Genomic DNA, 20220 nt, shown 5'->3' on the forward strand with positions numbered 1-20220 from the left:
TTCTCCATCCTCAAGAAACAGGCCTGGACTGCACTTTTGTTGTTGGGGAGAGAGGCAGGGTCCACTGTCCAAGGATACTTGGCATCCCAGTGTGGGGATTTTGTGTGATCGTCCTCCTCCTTGTAGGTGAGGCCTCCTTTAATGATCTCATACTCCCTCTCCTCCGCCAGGGTCATTTCCTTTCCTCCAGGTGGACAGTTCCCGCATCGACATCCTCCACATCTTGGCTCACATGCAGCTCCGATGCTGTCCCAGTGCCACCACTCGAGGAACTCCCGGTTGCTGGCAGCTGTGAGTGTGGCCTTGATGTCATCCACTGGACCTGGGATTTCTCTATATTTGACTGCTGCGGTTCTCATGGAGCGGGCAAAGTGAGTTCGAGATGCATATGCCTCTATCTCCACTTCTTCGTGCAGGTCAGGATGCGCTCCGGCCACCGTCGTCCCCAGTGGACCTACCCACAGGACGAGGTCATCAATCATTCTCACACTTTGGGGAGCGAGCCTTCCTTCACGGTGACTGATGAGGAGCTCAACCTCTTCTGGCCTCTCCAGTTCCCCGAGCTTGACTTCCGGGAAGAATCTGTGCAGAGTTTCTGGCTGAACAGCTTGATGCACCTTGGCTATTTCATCCAATCCATAGCAGACCAGTTCATGAGCTCGTACAGTTCCTTTTGGTGTCTTGACTCGGACTTTCAGGAGGTATCTTAGGGTGTCCACCTTCATGACCATACCACCGACTCCATGTACCACCAGGGTTATCTTCTCCCTCCTCAGCCGCAGTCTGTCAGCAGCCTTATGGGTGATGTAGTTAGTGTCGGATGCTAGGTCAATCAGGGTCCCGATCTTCTGACCAGCGTTCGCAGTGACGTTCATGAGCATCATGATGACAGGTAGCTCGGTGAGACCACTATGCCGCAGTAGTTCAGACTGGCCAGATGCTTTTAGTGTCATCGTGGTTTTGTTGGTGAATGCCTTTCTGCAACGTTCAGCCATCTCTGGGGGAAGATCAGCCAAGCACGCCTCTTGTTCCTCCGTAAGAGTGCCTTTGTTGCTGCCGCCTTTTCCACTTCTCCCATCTCCACTCCGTGGCCTGGACTCTCCCTTCGGACAGAGAAAATAGTGGTGGTCCGCAGCACTTCCTCCCCTCCTGCAGTCCGAATTTCGGCACAGGAAATTATCTCTGCAATAACCGCCCTCCTCATGGCGTCCAAGGCATTTCCTGCATGCTCCAAGCTTCTTTAAGGCAGCCGTCTTCTCTGGGAGCTTTAGTCCCTTGAACATCTTGCAGAAGAATATTTTATTATTATGACTGCTGTCACCACAGATGACACATCCATCAAGCTCTTGTCTCTTGGTGGCTCTGGTGGAGGCAGACTTCCTTCCATTCCTCTTGTCTGCTCGCTCCGGTTTGTCACCCTTCTCCACAACTCGGAGTTGCTCAAGTCTCTCTAGTACGTCTTCCTGATTTTTAAGGAATGTCAAGAGCTGGTCGAAATGGTTCTGAGGTGTGACGTTGTTTGTGGGATCCACCATGAAAATCAGCCAGTTGGTCTTGATGAAATCGGGCAACTTGGTTTCGATGGATTTGATGACAAGAGGGTTGTTTATGGCCCCGGAGTTCCCCAGCTCAGTAAGGTCTGCTAGAGCCTTTTCCACGGACTGTATTAGGTCAATGACCTTTCTGGGCTGGTGCCCCTTCACATGTGGTATTTTGTCAAGTTCTTCTAGGATTTCCACAGTGATGCTTGATTTGTTGCCGTACCTGTTCTCAAGGACTCTGAACATGTCTGTTGCCGTGGTGTATGTGGAAAGTCTGAGTTCTTTTGAGATTTTCTCAGCGATGCTGTCTAGGAGCTGTATCTTCTTTACTTCAGGCGATCCAGATGGTTCTCCCTGCCGTTGAAGGCTCTCCCAGTCTTTTTTCCATCTGTGAAAGTCTCTCTTGGAACCAGTAAAGGTAGGTAGGGTGGTTGGCTTTATCCTCACGACTGGTGTTGTTGGTTGGGGTGTTGGTGGTGGTGTGACTCCTCTACCAGCGACCAGCAGGGTCCGTGCACCTGCAAACTCAGGCTCTCTCATTCTCAGTGTGAGAAGAGTTCCGTCTATGTCCCTGAGCCTTGCCTTCACTCCATCCCTGTGATCCTCCGGTATCCATCTCTCCCACGTCAACATTGCAGTGGTGGCCTCGTTCCTCATCTTCTCAGAGAGGGTTAGGTGCCTTTCGAATCGCTCCAAATTCTCACTCGTCACTGGCAGATTATCCGCGGTATTGCGGTCATCTTTACTTTGGCCTCTTTCAGAGTGTTCTCAATGTCGGCTTCTTGCTGTTCACTGAGCTCTGCCTCTTCATTCTCCTCCTCCTTTTTGACTTCAGCCTCCAGGCTGGACCTGTAGTCATCGTTGGAGTCTTGCACAGCTCGGAAACAGTCTGTGAGCTCCTTGTACTGCTCAAGAAGCTCGGATTTGAGCATGCCATCTGCTTCTCTCACAAGGAAGTTGGCTTGCCTTGTAAAACGGCTCTTTGCCGTGGTCCTTTCTTGCTTACAGTCTTTGGCCGTTTTCTCCGCCATTTTTCCTTCTTGTCCACGGCTTTCCTCCTAGCCGAAGCCCTTTATCCTCAGCAAGGGGGTGTCCGCAGTTGGTTAACAACTGTAAAGTCAACTCCAATTTTCTCCAAATGGACAGAAGGACAACAACTCAGCTTCTTTCCAACCTCTTCCAACTTTATTTTTCCAACTTTTCAAATCAATTTGTTGGTCTTTGTTGGGAGTCTTCGAATAGTAGCGTAGTTAGGTTGTTAACCTTAAAACAAGAAAACATATGATTAACAACATTGTCAAAATAAACAATAATTTTTTAAACAAAAAAGTCCTGTTTCAGTAGTTATATTTTTAAACATTTCTAAACAAATAATGTCTCTTAAATAAACAATTTGGTTTTAAACAAAGTATTTTTAAACAAACCCTTTAACAATTATTTTAGAGTATTTAAGTATTTAAACAAATGTCATTTTGAACAAACTAACTGTTTTAAACAATTACATTTTAAATGGTCAAATTAAATTACAATAAACCATCTTTTAATTAAAGTGCCTTCAAAACACATTAAACAAAGTGTCCTTTAAACAATAATTTTAAATAAGTTTTAACACTAAAGTTTTTTAAACAAAAGCATTTCTTTAAATTACTTTTACTATGAAAGGTAGACACTTTTAAATTAAAGTCATACTAATCATTTACCAAAGTCAGTTTTAAATTATTAACCATATTTTAAATGAAAGCAATTCTATCCAAAATCATCATTAATTAAATTCAGTTGAAATTAAAGTTAAAGTATTAACTTCAACTATTTAACCAATATATAAATTAAAGTCAGCATTTTAATCACATTATTTTATAAATTATAAAGTAATAATGTCAAGCAGCATTAAAGCCAACGTGCTGAAATGTAACTTTGACTAAGTTCACTTCTAATAATAATAATAATTCAAATTAAAGTATACTGCAAGCTTTTAAATATACCATATTAACTTTTATCTAGATAAGTCAAGTATAATTATAATGAATGTTATACTAACAATACATTCAGCCACAGAGGAAGATTTAAACAGAATAAACAAAGCAGTCTTCACCGACCATTAGAGCCTTGGAGAAGAATTCCAGGAGTAAACTTGCTTGCTTGTTGTTTGGTGTGTGTCTGCATGCTCATGGCAGCAGCTTTCTCAGGTGTTCCAGGTTGGCCAAACGAGCTCCCAGCAGCCACCTTGCTGCTGGTGCATTGTGGGAGTTGTAGTCTTCTGGGTGATTGTCCTGTTCAATATAAAGACCTTTGCTCTCCTGGGTTAGGACTCAACACTCGGAGCTAGTTTATTTAGGATATTTATACACAAGTAATAACATTTTGAATTGGATTCAAAAAGGGGTTTTACGGGGAGTCTATGGAGGGATGCTAACTCAGGAAAGATGTGGTCTCTTGCTGATTCCTGTCAGCATTCGTGCTGCTGCATTTTGGATCAACTGGAGGACATTCAGAAAATTACTGACATCCTGCTAATGGGTTGGTTGGTAATGGGAAGGTTTATTTATTGTGTTTATTTGTAAATATATGGTGAAAATAGATATTGGGTGAAAAACTTTAAGTCCTTGTTCTGTGATAATTTTTCGGTTTGTTCATAACAGCTACACGTATCACATACAATAACTTTCTCAGAATGAAGAAAGAAGCCTTATTTCTTTGAAATATTTCCCCTATGAGGTAGAGTGTTACACAAGGTACTCCGGGCATCAGATGTGGAGCTTCCTCGACGTCTCCTTGGTGAGGTTTTCTAAGCTTGTCCCACTGGGAGGAGACCCAGGACCAATGGAGGGAATCTGTCTCTCAAATGGCCTAGAATGTCTTGGGTTGCCCTTAGATGAGCTTGACAAAGTGTCTAGGAAGTTAAAAGTCTTGGCTTTCCTGCTTACACTACTGCCCCTGCGAACCGACCACGGATAAGCAGAGGAATATGGATAGATGTTATGTTTTGAATGTATTATCATGTTTAAAATGTGGTTTATAAGTATAGTGTAAAAATAACCGTGCTTCACGCTGTAAAGTCCAAGGCTGACACCAGTATTTATGTGAACCTGTCATTTCCAAAATCTCTGCACATGGTCAGAGGCAGGAGTAGATTTTGTTAACACCAATGAAAAGTTTGGAACTATGAACATTTCAGCAACACAAAGTGAGGAAATGTTACTCTGCTGATTTTACCCATTAATCTATTCTGCTCATGTTTCATGAATGAGACCCACTGAGTTCATAAACGTTCATGGTCACTTTGATTTCTTTTTTGTCTTTGTTTTGTTTTTTTTGTGGAAATTCTGGTTATCAAGAACAGTGAGACATCCAGGTTAAGCAAAACACATTTATTTCTAATGCATGCAAAAGGAAAGGGTTTCAGGGTGTACGGAGAATAAAGGTAGGCTCTTTGTGCATCTATGTTATATAGAGTTAGATTACACATGGCTTACTAGAGTACACTAGGCCGGAGGTCAATGATCGACTTTGTTGTCGTTTCATCTGACCTTCGGCCGCATGTCTTGGACACTCGGGTGAAGAGAGGGGCTGAGCTGTCAACTGATCACCACCTGGTGGTGAGTTGGATGCGCTGGCGGAGGAGGAGGTTGGACAGACCGGGCAGACCCAAACGGATTATGAGGGTCAGTTGGGAACGTCTGGCTGAGCCCTCTGTCAGGGACATCTTCAATTCTCACCTCCGGGAGAGCTTCTCTCAGATCCCGGGGGAGGCGTGGGACATCGAGTCCGAGCAGACCATGTTCTCTGCCTCCATTGTCGACGCGGCGGCTCGAAGTTGTGGTCGCAAGGTCTCCGGTGTCGTGGGGGCAATGCTAGAACCCGGTGGTGGACACCGGAAGTGCAGGATGCCGTCAGACTGAAGAAGTTAGCCTGTGGGACTCCTGACGCAGTAGATGGGTACCGGCCGGCCAAGCGAGCCGCGGCTCGGGCGGTCCTGGAGGCAAAAACCCGGGTCTGGGAGGAATTCGGGGAGGCCATGGAGGAAGACTTTCGGTCGGCCTCGAGGAAATTCTGGCGGACCGTTCGGCGCCTCAAAAGGGGGAAGCAGTACTCTGCCGGCACCGTTTATGGTGTGGGTGGGGAGCTGTTGACCTCGACTGGGGATATCGTCGGACGGTGGAAGGATACTTCGAGGATCTCCTCAACCCGACTGACATGCCTTCCTCAGTGGATTCATCCATCACCCAAGCCGAGGTCACTGAGGTAGTTTGTAAGCTCCTCGGTGGCAGGGCATCGGGGGTGGATGAGATTCGCCCTGAGTACCTCAAGTCTCTGGATGTCGTAGGGCTGTCTTGGTTGACACGCCTCTGCGACATCGCATGGAGGAAGGGGACAGTACCACTGGAGTGGCAAACTGGGGTGGTGGTCCCTCTTTTTAAAAAGGGGGACCGGAGAGTGTGTTCCAACTATAGGGGGATCACACTTCTCAGCATCCCCGGGAAAGTGTACGCCAGGGTACTGGAGAGGAGAATACGGCCGATAGTTGAACCTCGGATTCAGGAGGAACAATGCGGTTTTCGTCCTGGTCGCGGAACACTGGACCAGCTCTACACCCTCCGCAGGGTGCTCGAGGGTTCATGGGAATTTGCCCAACCAGTCTACATGTGCTTTGTGGATCTGGAGAAGGCATTTGACAGTGTCCCTCGTGCCATTCTGTGGGGGGTGTTCGGTGAGTATGGAGTCCGGGGCCCTCTATTAAGGGCTGTCGGGTCTCTATATGATCGGAGCAGGAGTCTGGTTCGCATTGCCGGCAGTTAATCAGACTTGTTCCCGGTGCATGTTGGACTCCGGCAGGGCTGCACTTTGTCACCGGTCCTGTTCATAATTTTTATGGACAAGATTTCTAGGCGCAGCCAGGGGCCGGAGGGGATCCGGTTTGGGAACCACAGGATTTCATCTCTGCTTTTTGCGGATGACGTTGTCCTATTGGCTTCATCGGACCGGGACCTTCAGCATGTGCTGGGACGGTTTGAGGCCGAGTGCGACGCGGCAGGGATGAGAATCAGCACTTTCAAAACTGAGGCCATGGTTCTCTACCGGGAAAGGGTGGCGTGCCTTCTCCGGGTGGGTGGAGAAGTCCTGCCTCAGTTGGAGGACTTCAAGTATCTCGGGGTCTTGTTCACGAGTGAGGGAACGATGGAGCGTGAGATTGACAGACAGATCGGTGCAGCGTCCGCAGTTATGCGGCCGATGTACCGGACCATCGTGGTGAAGAAGGAGCTGAGTCGAATGCGAAGCTCTCGATTTACCAGTCAATCTACGCACATACCCTCACCTATGGTCATGAACTTTGGGTAGTGACCGAAAGGACGAAATCGCGGATACCAGCGGCCGAGATGAGTTTCCTCCGCAGGGTGGCTGGACGCTCCTTTAGAGAATGAGGGTGAGGAGTTCGGTCACCCGGGAGGAGCTCGGAGTCGAGCCGCTACTCCTTCACATTGAGTTGAGTCAGCTGAGGTGGCTTGGGCATCTGTACCGGATGCCTCCTGGACGCCTCCCTAGGGAGGTGTTCCAGGCCTGTCCCACCGGGAGGAGACCCCGGGGAAGACCCAGGACACGCTGGAGAGACTATGTCTCTCTGCTGGCCTGGGAACGCCTCGGACTCCCCTCGGAGGAGCTGGAGGAAGTGTCTGGGGTGAGGGAAGTCTGGGCATCTCTGCTGAGGCTGCTGCCCCCGCGACCCGGGAACGGATAAGCGGCGAACGATGGATGGATGGATGGATGGATGGATGGATGGATGGATGGATGGATGGATGGATGGATGGAGATTACACATGTCTGTCTGAGACAGAATGTCCTTGGGGTGTCACGTAACCCTGCATTTTATCACTATCTTTATTTTCAGATTATGAGCATCCTATGCCTCAGCAGGAGGCAGGGCCAGACTATACATATATATATATACAGTAAATATACCAAATAACTTTCTCTTCTGTGCTCACGGAACAGCTGCTTCTGTCCTGTGTGATCAACATGACTAATCTGAAGTGGTTACATAGGGGTCATTGGTAAATTTCCATTGTACTTTACAAATAATAATGATTATATTAATCCTCAATATAACATTAGACATTCATTTCATTATTCAAAGGCCACCTACTACTATTAATGTACCAAGTAAAAAAAAATGCCATTACCATTTATAATTCTTCTTAAATTGGTAAATATCCCACTTTTAATGCTGGAATCTATGTTGTCACCTGCCCTTTTTACACTGAACTAACACAGGGTGGTGGGTCGGGGGAGGGATTCATTAATGACAAGACAGTGATGTCTGCAAGGTTCTCATCCACAAAGTCATAAATCAGCATATTGCAGAGCTGTCAATTGCAACTGCCTACTAAAATGACAGACCTTTGTATAACATGACACTCGGGTCACAACTTAACAAACACATAAAGAAGTTATTTGCGTTACAAACACAACAGCAGGAGTGGCAAAGGAGCCTGCTGGTGATATTTGTGCAACATGATTTGGGGCAAAGTCGCTATGTAAATCCTGTTATTCAGCATTGATCTGCCACCTGCTCCATCTCCTGCATCAGTCAACTCTTCTGATGGTGGTGAAGCCAGCAAAACCAACCAAACAGACAGTGGGCTGTCACGTTAGGTAGGACTCCTCGATAATGCCTCCCGAGTCCTTTTCCCTCCCCATAACTCCTCCTCAATTGCAACATACAGATTATTAAATTTGGCTTATATGGGTTGTTTCGATGTATAGGAAATAAAAAATACTCAATAAAATGGCAGTATCCTATGCAAAAATGTAAAAATAGGCTTAGATGGACTTGTTCTATGGTAGGTCAAAAAGGGTTAAACAAACATTAATCATCCATTGATAATAATGGGGTTGTATCTAAAAACGCTAACCATGGGGTGTTTTTTTCCTTGTCCTGTTGGTGGAATCTTGAAATTCCAAACTTTCTGGCAAACTTCACCCCAAAAGGTTCCTCATGACTTCCTTCAGTGTTTTTTTTTAGGCTTGGCAGTGACGGTCAAAAGTTTGAAGAAATAGTTCTAGACTTTACAAGTCTAGAGAACAAATATTACTTTAAAAAAAAAAAAAAAAAAAAATTAAACTGGTCAACAATAAATCTATACGAGGACAGGAAGCTGTATAACTGCACTGCAATTTCCAACTGGCCAGCAAGAATTCGCTTGGTGATTTGTATGGATGAAGAGGTCCCACACTGGCAAAAGTGTGGGACTGGCAAAAGTGGTCCTTAAGGAGAAGCAAAACGTGCTCAGAAGATACTTTATATTGCAGGCAACATAGAAATGTTTGCATGTAAATTATTAGATCATGATCAAATGAAAAGCACAATAGTACTTAAATATTGAAGTTGTGTATGTTACCCCTCAGAGCCACCCAAACACATGCCGCTCCTTGATAAAATGAGGACTTAAGAAGAGCAGAGGAGTTTGTGCTGCTCATGCAAAAGCATTACACCTTTACACTGGCAGTCTTCAGTGACAAAAGTGCGACCTATGGTGAGATTTTACCCATCCTGCAAAAGTTACAGCACTACACCGTGCAGCAAGAGAACTCTGCCTTGGTTGTATTTGTCACTGGCTCACTGGCTTTATTTTTGAGTGCTCAGTTCATATATCTTTTAAAAAGGACAATTTTATTTATTTATTTTTATTTATTTTTTCTTTTAGAAACATCTTGGAATCGTGGAATTGCCAGAGAATGATGCATGTTGTATTTGTTCATTTCTACGGGAGAATATTTATTTTATATTGGTAATGCTAATCAACTTTTTGTTGTCTCTTTTTTCCCAAATGAGAATTGATAAGGGATAAAAACCAAATCGTTAAGCAGAATGAAAAAAGGTTGGAGGATCTTATCAATACCCATCCATATTAATGAACTATTTTGATGGTTTTCGTGTTAGTAGCTTTAACTATTTACACTTTTGATTTGACGTACTGAGATGTTTCATCTGAAGGTCTCTGGCTGTCAAGAACAGCACTTTAGACAGACAGCACTTTATAGAAACTGAAAAGCTTTTGAGAGTCAGCCAACAAGATGATTTAATTCTTCTTCTCTGTCCTTACAGAAACATAAAGGCAAAGAGAGACCCACAAGTTATCGCTGTGATCACTGCAAGAAAGTCCTCACCACTTCATCAGGTCTGAGAAGACATAAGATGATTCACACTGGAGATACACCGTTCACTTGTGATCAGTGTGGGGCAGCTTTTACCAGAGGAGATAAGCTAAAGATTCACCAACGTATTCACACTGGAGATAAACCGTTCACTTGTGATCAGTGTGGAGCAGCTTTTACCCAACAAAGTAATCTAAAGATTCACCAACGTATTCACACTGGCGATAAACCGTTCAGATGTGATCAGTGTGGAGCAGCTTTTACCAGACAAGATCATCTAAGGACTCACCAACGTATTCACACTGGAGATAAACCGTTTAGGTGTGATCAGTGTGGAGCAGCTTTTACTGAGTCAGGAAAGCTAAAGATTCACCAACGTATTCACACTGGCGATAAACCGTTCAGATGTGATCAGTGTGGAGCAGCTTTTACCACATCAGGTGATCTAAGGACTCACCAACGTGTTCACACTGGAGAAAAACCATTCAGATGTGAACAGTGTGGAGCAGCTTTTACCACATCAGGTTATCTAAATATTCACCAACGTATTCACACTGGAGATAAACCGTTCACTTGTGATCAGTGTGGGGCAGCTTTTACCACATCAAGTGATTTAAGGACTCACCAACGTATTCACACTGGAGAAAAACCATTCAGATGTGAACAGTGTGGAGCAGCTTTTACCACATCAGGTTATCTAAATATTCACCAACGTATTCACACTGGAGATAAACCGTTCAGATGTGATCAGTGTGGAGCAGCTTTCACCCAACAAAGTAATCTAAGGACTCACCAACGTATTCACACTGGCGATAAACCGTTCAGATGTGATCAGTGTGGAGCAGCTTTTACCCAACAAGGTAATCTAAGGACTCACCAACATATTCACACTGGAGATAAACCTTTCAGATGTGAACAGTGTGAGGCAGCTTTTACCACATCACGTCAGCTAAAGAGTCACCAACGTACTCACACGAGTGATAAACTCTAAAGATGTGATCAGTATGAAGTGTGGAATTGCAAAAAACAGCTCAGCACAAAAAGCAAAATAATCAGACAACATCATACCGAAACTTGAAAGACTAACATAAGATGCCCCCTGGACACCTCCTGGGAAGGTGTTCCTGGCATGGCCCACCAGGAGAAGATACAGGACACACCGGAGGGAATGTCTTTTGGCTGACCTGGGAACGTCTCTGGATTCCTCCAGAAGAGCTGGAGGAAATGTGTGGGGTGAGGGAAGTCTGGACATCTCTGCTCAGACTGCTGCCCCCACTAACCAGTCCCACATCAAGTGGATGAAGATGGATGGATGGACAAAATCCATGTATCTGCAAAAAGCACAAGTTTATTGTAACACCATACTGGGATACAGAATGTAATCTAACTATAGCTTTAACTATTCCACAAATACTGCATTAGCGCATCTCTAACATCTCTGCCTTCCTCCTCTCCACCCCGAGCCACTGCCACCACTGGCTGAAGTGGTGCTGCTGCAGGTTCATCCTATGATGTTTCATAAGTCTTTCCATGACTTTCACACAGATTATGCAGTGGACAGGAAGTCATCACCATTCATTTCACCAGTCGGACATCACAGAAAGCAACCTGCTGAATTCATCTTCCACAACCACTCGTGCTCGGTTGACTTTGTGCTTAAACGCAGACTGTTCTGCTGTCAGTCGTCCAGTGTCATGGAATGGTTTCAAGAGCCAGTCCTGCAAAGGATAAGTAGAGTCTCCAAGAATTAAATACCCAGCAGTCACTGTATATTCCTGATGTGAAATAGGAAGATGTTCCTCCGACTGGCTAACTCCTGTGTATATATTATATATGTAATCAACCATTTGTCCTTGAGAGCTGAACTTTCAGGATCGATTCCTTGAATGCTTTGCTAAATTTGCCCCTTTTTAACATTTATTTTGATGTTAAATCCAATGTTTGTGGAAATTTCTGTACATTTAATAAATTTCAGTACCTTTTTACCTGAAGTCTCCATTAACACCAAACTTGGCACAATTCATTTTTTTGGATTGTACTTGTCAAGCCTAACAGGTTTGAGGACGTTTTTCAAAAAACTTCCTCCTACAGGAATATATCATGTTTCATATGATGTTTATTTAAAAAATCATGTATGGATATTTAGTAAAATCCATGAATAGCAAAAAAAAACCCGTCAGATATTCAAAAATGTATTTTAATGTTGAAAGTTGCGGCCCTTCACGCACACATCAAGGCTGGCGTACACACATTTCTGAGGTTTTGTCCATTGGCGATGCGATACTGGTGATGCAGTGAAGTCCAAAATATGAGGAAACGTGACGTCAACAATAAGTTCACGACCACATGAAGGACACGACAGTCCCCACATCACCAGGTAAGTTACACACGAGTGGAACTGAAACAATCTCACAATAAACCATGTGAACATATAAAGGTAGGAGCACAAAGATGTAACCTGTCAATCACAATGTCAGCATTGGTTCTGTTAGAGGAACCTGCTGATGCAGGATCAGTAGTGAGTCTTCAGGGACCACGTAGACCTGCTGGTCCAGGACTAAGACTGGACCATCAGCTGGTTCAGGTACCAAGAGGATCTTCTGGATCTCTGCCCTGAACTGGACCAGCTGCTCCGGTTCAGACCAACATGATGCTTTCAGCTGGAGCTGCTGACAGGTTGGACATCTGTCGCCATGACGACCGAATGGGACGACTACTCGAGATAAAAGTAATATCCTAAAACATCAATAACTACGTCTGAGCAGACAAACATTAACGAACCGGTTCTCTAAAGTTGTCTTTTAAAATAAAACTAACATGTCACTGAAAGGTTGGTTGGTACAAACTGATGTGAATCAGCAATATATGAATAAAGTTTTTATTGAATGTTTGGGCTACTTTCAGAGTCTTATATGGAGTCGGCTGCAGGACTATAGAAAGTGTTAGACCGGTCTCTCCTGCTGCTGTCAACAATCTGAGTGGAGGAATTCGATCGTGATGCTTCATGTTTTAAATATGAGTTTATGTTGTTCACACTGTTACACAGAGGTGATCACGAACATCCACAATGCAAACTATGAGACTCAATACACGTGTACATTGGGCTTAATCCGTTAGTATATCATACGCATGACAGTAAAACGGAACAAAGAGCTGTTTTTCGTCCCACCAACTTAAGTTCTGGTGTTGGTTCTTAAATTACAAACGAAAAAAAAAAAAGAGTGTAATGATGCACTAACGCTAAATATTAACATTCACAAAACTTTACGGACATAATAAACCCACAACTCTTCACAGAACTGCATGTGCACTCGACTCCACGTTGATTGTGATGTTCAAAGAAACGTGCGTGGATTTGGGCGTATGCACAGTTTTGAACATCTGAATTGTTTTTTTGCGTACGCAAGAATTCCACACACGGACCAACGTAGAAATCCACACACTCTTTGTAAATGAGGCCCCAGTTGTGCAAATTCTCCCACTTAAAAAGATAAAAGAGACCTGTAATTTTCATCACAGAGACAGAATGACCAAAAAAAAACAACTGAAATCACATTGTCTGATTTTTAAAGAATATATTTGCAAATTATAGTGGAAAAGAAGTATTTGGTCGATAACAAAAGTTCTTCTGAATAGTAATTATACTATACTTATACTATACTAATACTTATACCCTTTGTTGGCAATGACAGAGGTCAAACGTTTTCTGTCATTCTTCACAAGGTTTTCTACACTGTTGCTGGTATTTTGGTCCGTTCCTCCATGCAGATCTCCTCTAGAGCAGTGATTGGTCCGTTCCTCCATGCAGATCTCCTCTAGAACAGTGATTGGTCCGTTCCTCCATGCAGATCTCCTCTAGAGCAGTGATTGGTCCGTTCCTGCATGCAGATCTCCTCTAGAGCAGTGATTGGTCCGTTCCTCCATGCAGATCTCCTCTAGCAGTGATTGGTCCGTTCCTCCATGCAGATCTCCTCTAGAGCAGTGATGTTTTGGGGCTGTCGCTGGGCAACACAGACTTTCAACGCAGAAAAACATCCCCAAAGCATGATGTTTCCACCCCCATGCTTCACAGTAGGTATGATGTTATTTGGATGCAACTCAGCTTTCTTTCTCCAAACAAGTTGTGTTTCCATCAAAAAGTTCTATTTTGGTTTCATCTGACCATATAACATTCTCCCAGTCCTCTTCTGTATCATCCAAATGCTCTCTAGCAAACTTCAGACGGGCCTGGACATGTACTGTCTTCAGCAGGGGGAACGTCTGGCCCTGCAGGATCTGAGTCCCTGATCGTAGTGTGTTACTGATGGTTCCTTTGTTACTCTGGTCCCAGCTCTCTGCAGGTCATTCACTAGGTCCCCGTGTGGTTCTGGGATCTTTACTCACCGTTCTGGTGATCATTTTTACCCCACGGAGTAAGATCTTGCACGGAGCCCCAGATGGAGGGAGATTATCAGTGTCTTGTATGTGTTCTATTTTCGAATAATTGCTCCCACAGTTGATTTCTTCACACCGAGCTGCTTACCTATTGCAGATTCAGTCTTCCCAGCCTGGTGCAGGGCTACAATTTAGTTTCTCGCGTCTTTTGACAGCTCTTTGGTCTTGTGGAGTTTGGCGTGTGACTGTTTGAGGTTGTGGACAGGTGTCTTTTATACTGATAACCAGTTAAAACAGGTGTCTTTTATACTGATAACCAGTTAAAACAGGTGCCATTAATACAGGTAACAAGTGGAGGACAGAGGAGCCTCTTAAAGAAGACGTTACAGGTCTATGAAAGCCAGAAATCTTGCTTGTTTGTAGGTGACCAAATTCTTATTTTACTGAGGAATTTACCAATTAATTCAGTAAAAATCCTACAATGTGATTTCCTGGATTCTTTCCCCCCATTCTGTCTCTCATGGTTCAAGTGTACCTATGATGAAAATTACAGGCCTCTTATCTTTTTAAGTGGGAGAACTTGCACAATTGGCTAAATGCTTTTTTGCCCCAGCAGTCTTTGCAGCCCTTAGGTTTTTCCGGCAGGCTATTCCACAGACGTGGGCCGTAGTAATGAAATGATTGTGATCGTGTTGCTGCTGGAGCAGCAGACGCCTGTGTCATTAAGTTCACCTAACCTCTGACTCACTATGATGAGGGAGGAAATTTGACTCTGTTACCTGCAGAATCAGAGCAGGAAGAGGCAGTACTGCTTTTTGGACCCACTACCAGCTACAGCAGCTTCCACCACCAGGCCTCAGCAGGAGCTGCAACTATTGGGTCAGTGTTGTTTCATTTGTTTTAACAAAGCTAAATATCAGGATGCACCAAAAAAGCCAGCAATCACAGACGAGGAAGTAGAGGAAATAAAGAAATCTTTAAACTTCTTGTAAGAAGAAATAGCAAACATCTCCAAACAACTAAAAGTGATAATAAACTTGATGGAAGAAATTAAGGAATTAAAAAGAAAAAAACGCTGAAAAGGATAAAGTGATATCCATGTTAGAATGCCGGGTGTCAGAACTTGAACAATACTCCAGGATGAAGGACCTGATTGTCAGTGGACTGGACACAAAGCCTCGCTCATATGCCAGGGCTGTATCGAGAGATGAAGAAGTCACCAAGCCTGACTTGGACTCACTGGAGCAGCAGGTGATCACATTCCTGGATAGAAAAGGGATAACTGTGGACAGCAATGATATTGAGGCCTGTCATCCTCTCCCCCGGAGAGATAAAAACCACAAACCTGCCATTATTATTCCACTGGTAAATAGAAAGCAGAAAACAGCACTGCTCAAGCAGGGGCGGAAACTGAGAGGAACAAATGTTTATTTGAACGAACACTTAACAAAGAAAAATGCAGACATTGCCCGACAAGCACGGTTTTTACGGAAGCAGAACAAGATCCAATCAACATGGACATCCAACTGCAAAGTATTTATAAAACTCAATGGAACACCTGAGGAATCCAAAGTGCTGCTCATCAAAGACATCATGGAGCTGGAAAAGTTCAAGAAATGACAATTTAAAGGACACACAAGCAAAATGACTGTCACTCCTGAAACTTACAGCCCATGACAAGCCCTGACACAAACCATTCACTCCCAACTGATGTCATGAGACAAAATATCACTGAATGTGAGGCCCTTGGACTTAAAACATCTAGATTCACAGACTACAGGGGTCATGACATTGAAAATGATATTGATCCTGAGAATAGTATTTACATTAACATACAGAACCATTGTGAATACTAGACTGAAGAACAGTTTGGGAACAACTTTAGAGAGGAGGGGGAATCTCAATCATACATTTCAATAGAATACGTTTAAATTAAAATCTGTCAAAAATCAAACATAGTTTAGAACAGTTAAAGACTAATTTCACAATAATAGCAGTCTCTGAAACTTGGCTAAGCGAAGAACAAACCGCCTTGGCTGAAATAGAAGGTTATGAAATGTATCATATTAATAGAAAACCTAAAAAAAGGTGGAGTGGTAATATACATTGATAAAACCTACAGAAGTAAAGCTATGATAGCATGTCAGAAACGATAAACTATGTAATGGAATGTATCACAGTATTAATAGAAATGGAGAAATCTAAAAATGTACTAGTAAGCTGTGTCTACAGAATACCAGGATCTTGTGTTGAAATATTCAAAGAGAAGCTATCGATTATATATGAAAAAATAAACAGAGTGACTATTTGCACCCAGGGTGCAAATAGCAAGCCCCCATCAGCTGAGCTATTCACACCCTGTTGACAAATGAAAAACAAATGTGTTGCCCATGTGCATGTGCACCAACGTGTCTGCACTGGAAGGAGCAATTTCATTTACAATTTCAATTTTCATTTGTTCACATTTCACTGCCCTGTGATGAAGAAAGAACGAAGAAAACCATTCTGAAACGGAATTCAGAGGTAACGTTACATTTTGTATTTGTACGGAAGAGTATCAGGGCCACGCAGGAGAAATATTATTTGATAGGGGAAGATTCTTTTTTATTGTGCACTTTGAGAAAAAAGTTGAAATGTCGAGAAAAAAGTCGAAATGTCAAAATTAATGTTGAAAAATAATTTTGAGAAAAAAGTCGAAATGTAGAGAATAAAGTTGAAATACATGTCAACAAATTTCCAAACCCCGGCCAATCGAGTCCTAGAATCAGAGGATGCAAAAGGCGGGAGCTAACCGCGGCCTTTAATCTATGCTTTTTCCCCTTGTGTCTAATTTCCACTGGTACCACGGGGTACTTATGCACATCACCGTGAACACACACAACCTCAACCCAGGACGACACATTCATCAAAGCCTCGGGTCGCACCAGGCTTTGGTGAATTACCGACTGCATGCAGCCAGAATCCACCAAGGTATACCCCCACGGATCCTTACCGGAACCCGGTATGTCCCTCCTGAGTCCGGGGAGGATGCCGGCGGACCGGCCACCCGGATCACCTGGCCCACCTCCATCAGCGGGCACTCCCGCCTGATGTGTCCGGGCTGGCCGCACTGCCAGCAGCCCTGCCCAGGCGTTTGAGGGGCCCCCGCCGGGTCAGCTGGCGCGGGCGGAACCGGGTGTGAGCTCTGGGGAGGAGAAAAAGGAGAAGCATTATTCGTTGTGGGCGGACCCCCTGCCGCGGCGAACCTCCGGCGCGGCGCAGGGATGGGACGCGCTGCGGGTCCCGCCGCTGCTGCGGCCGGTTAGGACCGCCAGATGGTCCTCTGCCAGGGTGATGGCCTCCTGCAGGGTCCCCGGGCGATGGCAGCGGACCCACGCCGCCGTCCGGGTGGGGAGCCCCTGGACGAATTGCTCCAGGACGATCTGCTGCACCACCCGCTTCTCCCCCTCCGCTTCGCTGGGTCGCAGCCACCGCACCGCCGCGTCGTGGAGCTGGTGAGCGAAGGTGAAGGGGCGGTCCGTCGGCCCCAGCTTGAGCTCCCTGAACCGGCGGCGGTAGTCCTCCGGGGATCGCCCCAGCCGGTCCATCACAGCCCACCGCACCGGGCCGTAGGTGGCGCGTGCTGCCGCTGGGAGGGCGAGAGCCGCCATCTGCGCCTCCCCTGACAGGAGCGGCAGGAGGCGCACCGCCCACTCCGCCGCTGGCCAATCACAGGCCTCCGCCACCGCCTCAAAGGTGTCAAAAAATGCGAGGGGGTCGTCCGCCTCAGTCATCTTCTGCAGGACGACCCCCGCAAAGGGAGCGGCCGGGCGACCACCCCGACCCGCCCTGCCTGCCTGCTGAGCCGCCAGCTCCTCCAGGGTGGCCGTCTGCCGCTCGGCCTGGTCCTGGAGCCTGACCGACATCTCCGCCATCGCCTGGGCGAGAGACGCCACTGCCCGCTCCATCTCCCCTCCGCGTTCCGCTGTCATTTTTTTTTTTTTGTGCCCCACGTTAGGGCGCCACTGTAACAAGGTGTGTGTTACGGGGGTCACAAAGACAGCGGACACCGGGATCCGTTCAGGACTTTTTATTGTTTTCTGTTCACCAACACTCAGAGGCCTCGTCAGCCGAGCTGCTCGTCCCCTCTGGTCTGCTTATGTCCTTCTCTCGTCTCCAGAGCCCACACCCTACTGAAATACACAGAATGATTAGATTCACCTGTGCGCCACTCCCCCGCACTCCCTCTCTCCCCTGCAGACCACGCCCCAATCCTGCACCCTGCCACAGATGTTAACAGACTTATTAAGACATGATAGTAAAAACTTAGAAAAAGATGTTTTCCATGTTCAGAGTTTTATATTTGGTAAACTTGTATTTGTTTAAATGAAATGTAACGTTAGTCAAAGGAAGCCAATGTTGGTTTGACTGATTTCCGCCACAGTAAGAAGTTATTCAGTAAATGAGCTCTACAGCTCATATGTTGGACGACTACACATTCAGTCTGTCCACTGTTGTCTGTCAGACTCTCTGAGTTCATTAACAGCGTCTGGAGGACATTTCTGAACGTATCAGCTGTTTAAGCTCCTCATACGTTTCCATTAGAAGCTGTTGTTCACTCGGTGAAACATCAGCCACACTCATCCTCCATTTCTGAATCAGGACATCTGGGACCGACCTCACGGTCTGCTTAAGACAGACGTCAACGTGCACGAACCAGGATTAGTTCAACCTGGCTTCACATAGCTGCACCTCCTCATCCTGGATCGTCTTCCTGCAGCGGAATCATCCAGGAGGAACTCAGGGGGAGATGTAAAGCCTTTCTCACACATCCTGGACTTCTTCTTTCTACTTTCATGCAACAAACCTCCCAACTGTCCCAGAAAAACTACATCAAGATGATCAACAATGAAACTAATCCAACCGTGGAAAACTTTTGAAAAAGCAGCAGAGAAAAGCAGCTGGAGATGACTTTGGAGTACTGGAATACAATATGTAATCCTGGATCAATCTGGGAACTTTATATTGATGATGATGATGATGATGGTGATGATGATGATGATGATGATGATGATGATGATGATGATGATGATGATGATGATGATGATGATGATGATGATGATGACGACGACCCATAAAACAAATGTATATTTGTCAATATTTCATTTTTGAGTTGTCTTAGGGAAAGAGGTTGTTACTTTAAACCAGTTTCTTCTATTTCACATCTGGATAACTCTCCGTGGGTAAAACTGGAAACCCTGATTGTCATGTAAAATTTCATTGATAACTTTGTGAGGTGTTATAGTCGTAGTCAGAATGGCCGAGTGGTTTAAGGCGCCAGACTTAAGGATAACGTACTTCCTTCATGTGTACAGAGTATTCTGGTCTCCCAAGGGAGGCGTGGGTTCAAATCCCACTTCTGACAGTTTCATGCTGCTTTGACCAACAAAGCTCTCTTTCTGTTTACCAACAACGCCACCGTCGGTTAGGGCCCAATAAATCAAAATGTGTACCCAAATCTACTCAAAGGGGATTTTACTACATCCTGACATGAGTGGAACATGGTGTACAACACTTTTATTATGTATTATTTATTTATTATGAACGTTAGTATGTGAGGCCCCGGTTGTTTTTAGAGAAATCCCCATGAAGATGAGGTAAGTGAGGGTTTACGGAGGCCCTGTGGCTTAGTTGGTCAAAGCACCTGTCTAGTAAACAGGAGATCCTGGGTTCAAATCCCAGCAGAGCCTCTAAACCCAACTGTCTCTGGAAGATTAGAGATGTCTCATTCATCATGTCTGTTACCAACAACCATGCCATGTTCAAAGTCTCTTAAATCACCGTACTTCGCCATTCTGATGCTGGTTTGAACCACAGCAGATTCTCTTGACCATGTCTACATGCCTAAATACATTGAGTTGCTGCCATGTGATTGGCTGGTTAATGCAAGCCATTAAATATCAAATTTTTCGCCAGGCCTGGCTTGTGTGCAAAATTTGGGGCACGTTTATGGGGCAAAAAGGCCCTCATTTTGTCGGAAGAAGGAAAACAAAAAAACAAGGAAAATTCCTACAGATACAATAGGGCCTTCGCACTATCAGTGCTCGGGCCCTAATAAGGAGGAGGTTTTGTATGTCAATGTATTTTTTTAATAATTTGTATACAGTTATTTTGT

General features: G+C 44.9%; 1 protein-coding gene and 2 non-coding genes across 3 annotated transcripts; all 3 read left to right on the top strand.

The window, feature by feature from the left end:
- Window positions 1-9650: 9650 nt before the first annotated feature.
- LOC133442084 (zinc finger protein ZFP2-like) lies at window positions 9651-10851 on the top strand. Its single transcript, XM_061719997.1, has one exon. It carries the CDS (start codon window positions 9733-9735, stop codon window positions 10681-10683), a length of 951 nt encoding a protein of 316 aa, XP_061575981.1. The 5' UTR covers window positions 9651-9732; the 3' UTR covers window positions 10684-10851.
- An 8504-nt stretch (window positions 10852-19355) lies between these two features.
- On the top strand, window positions 19356-19470 carry trnal-uaa (transfer RNA leucine (anticodon UAA)). Its single transcript has 2 exons — window positions 19356-19393; window positions 19425-19470. It is a non-coding gene; the product is annotated as a tRNA-Leu (tRNA).
- Window positions 19471-19721: 251 nt separating this feature from the next.
- Window positions 19722-19795, top strand: trnat-agu (transfer RNA threonine (anticodon AGU)). The gene has a single exon. It is a non-coding gene; the product is annotated as a tRNA-Thr (tRNA).
- Window positions 19796-20220: the final 425 nt, after the last annotated feature.

The sequence above is a fragment of the Cololabis saira genome, chromosome 4 (assembly GCF_033807715.1).
Source record: "Cololabis saira isolate AMF1-May2022 chromosome 4, fColSai1.1, whole genome shotgun sequence".
In the NCBI taxonomy this organism is placed as follows: Eukaryota; Metazoa; Chordata; class Actinopteri; order Beloniformes; family Belonidae; genus Cololabis; species Cololabis saira.

What these genes read in the sequence shown, in the direction of transcription:
- LOC133442084 (XM_061719997.1), top strand. Translation starts at nt 9,733, where the DNA reads ATGATTCACACTGGAGATACACCGTTCACTTGTGATCAGTGTGGGGCA.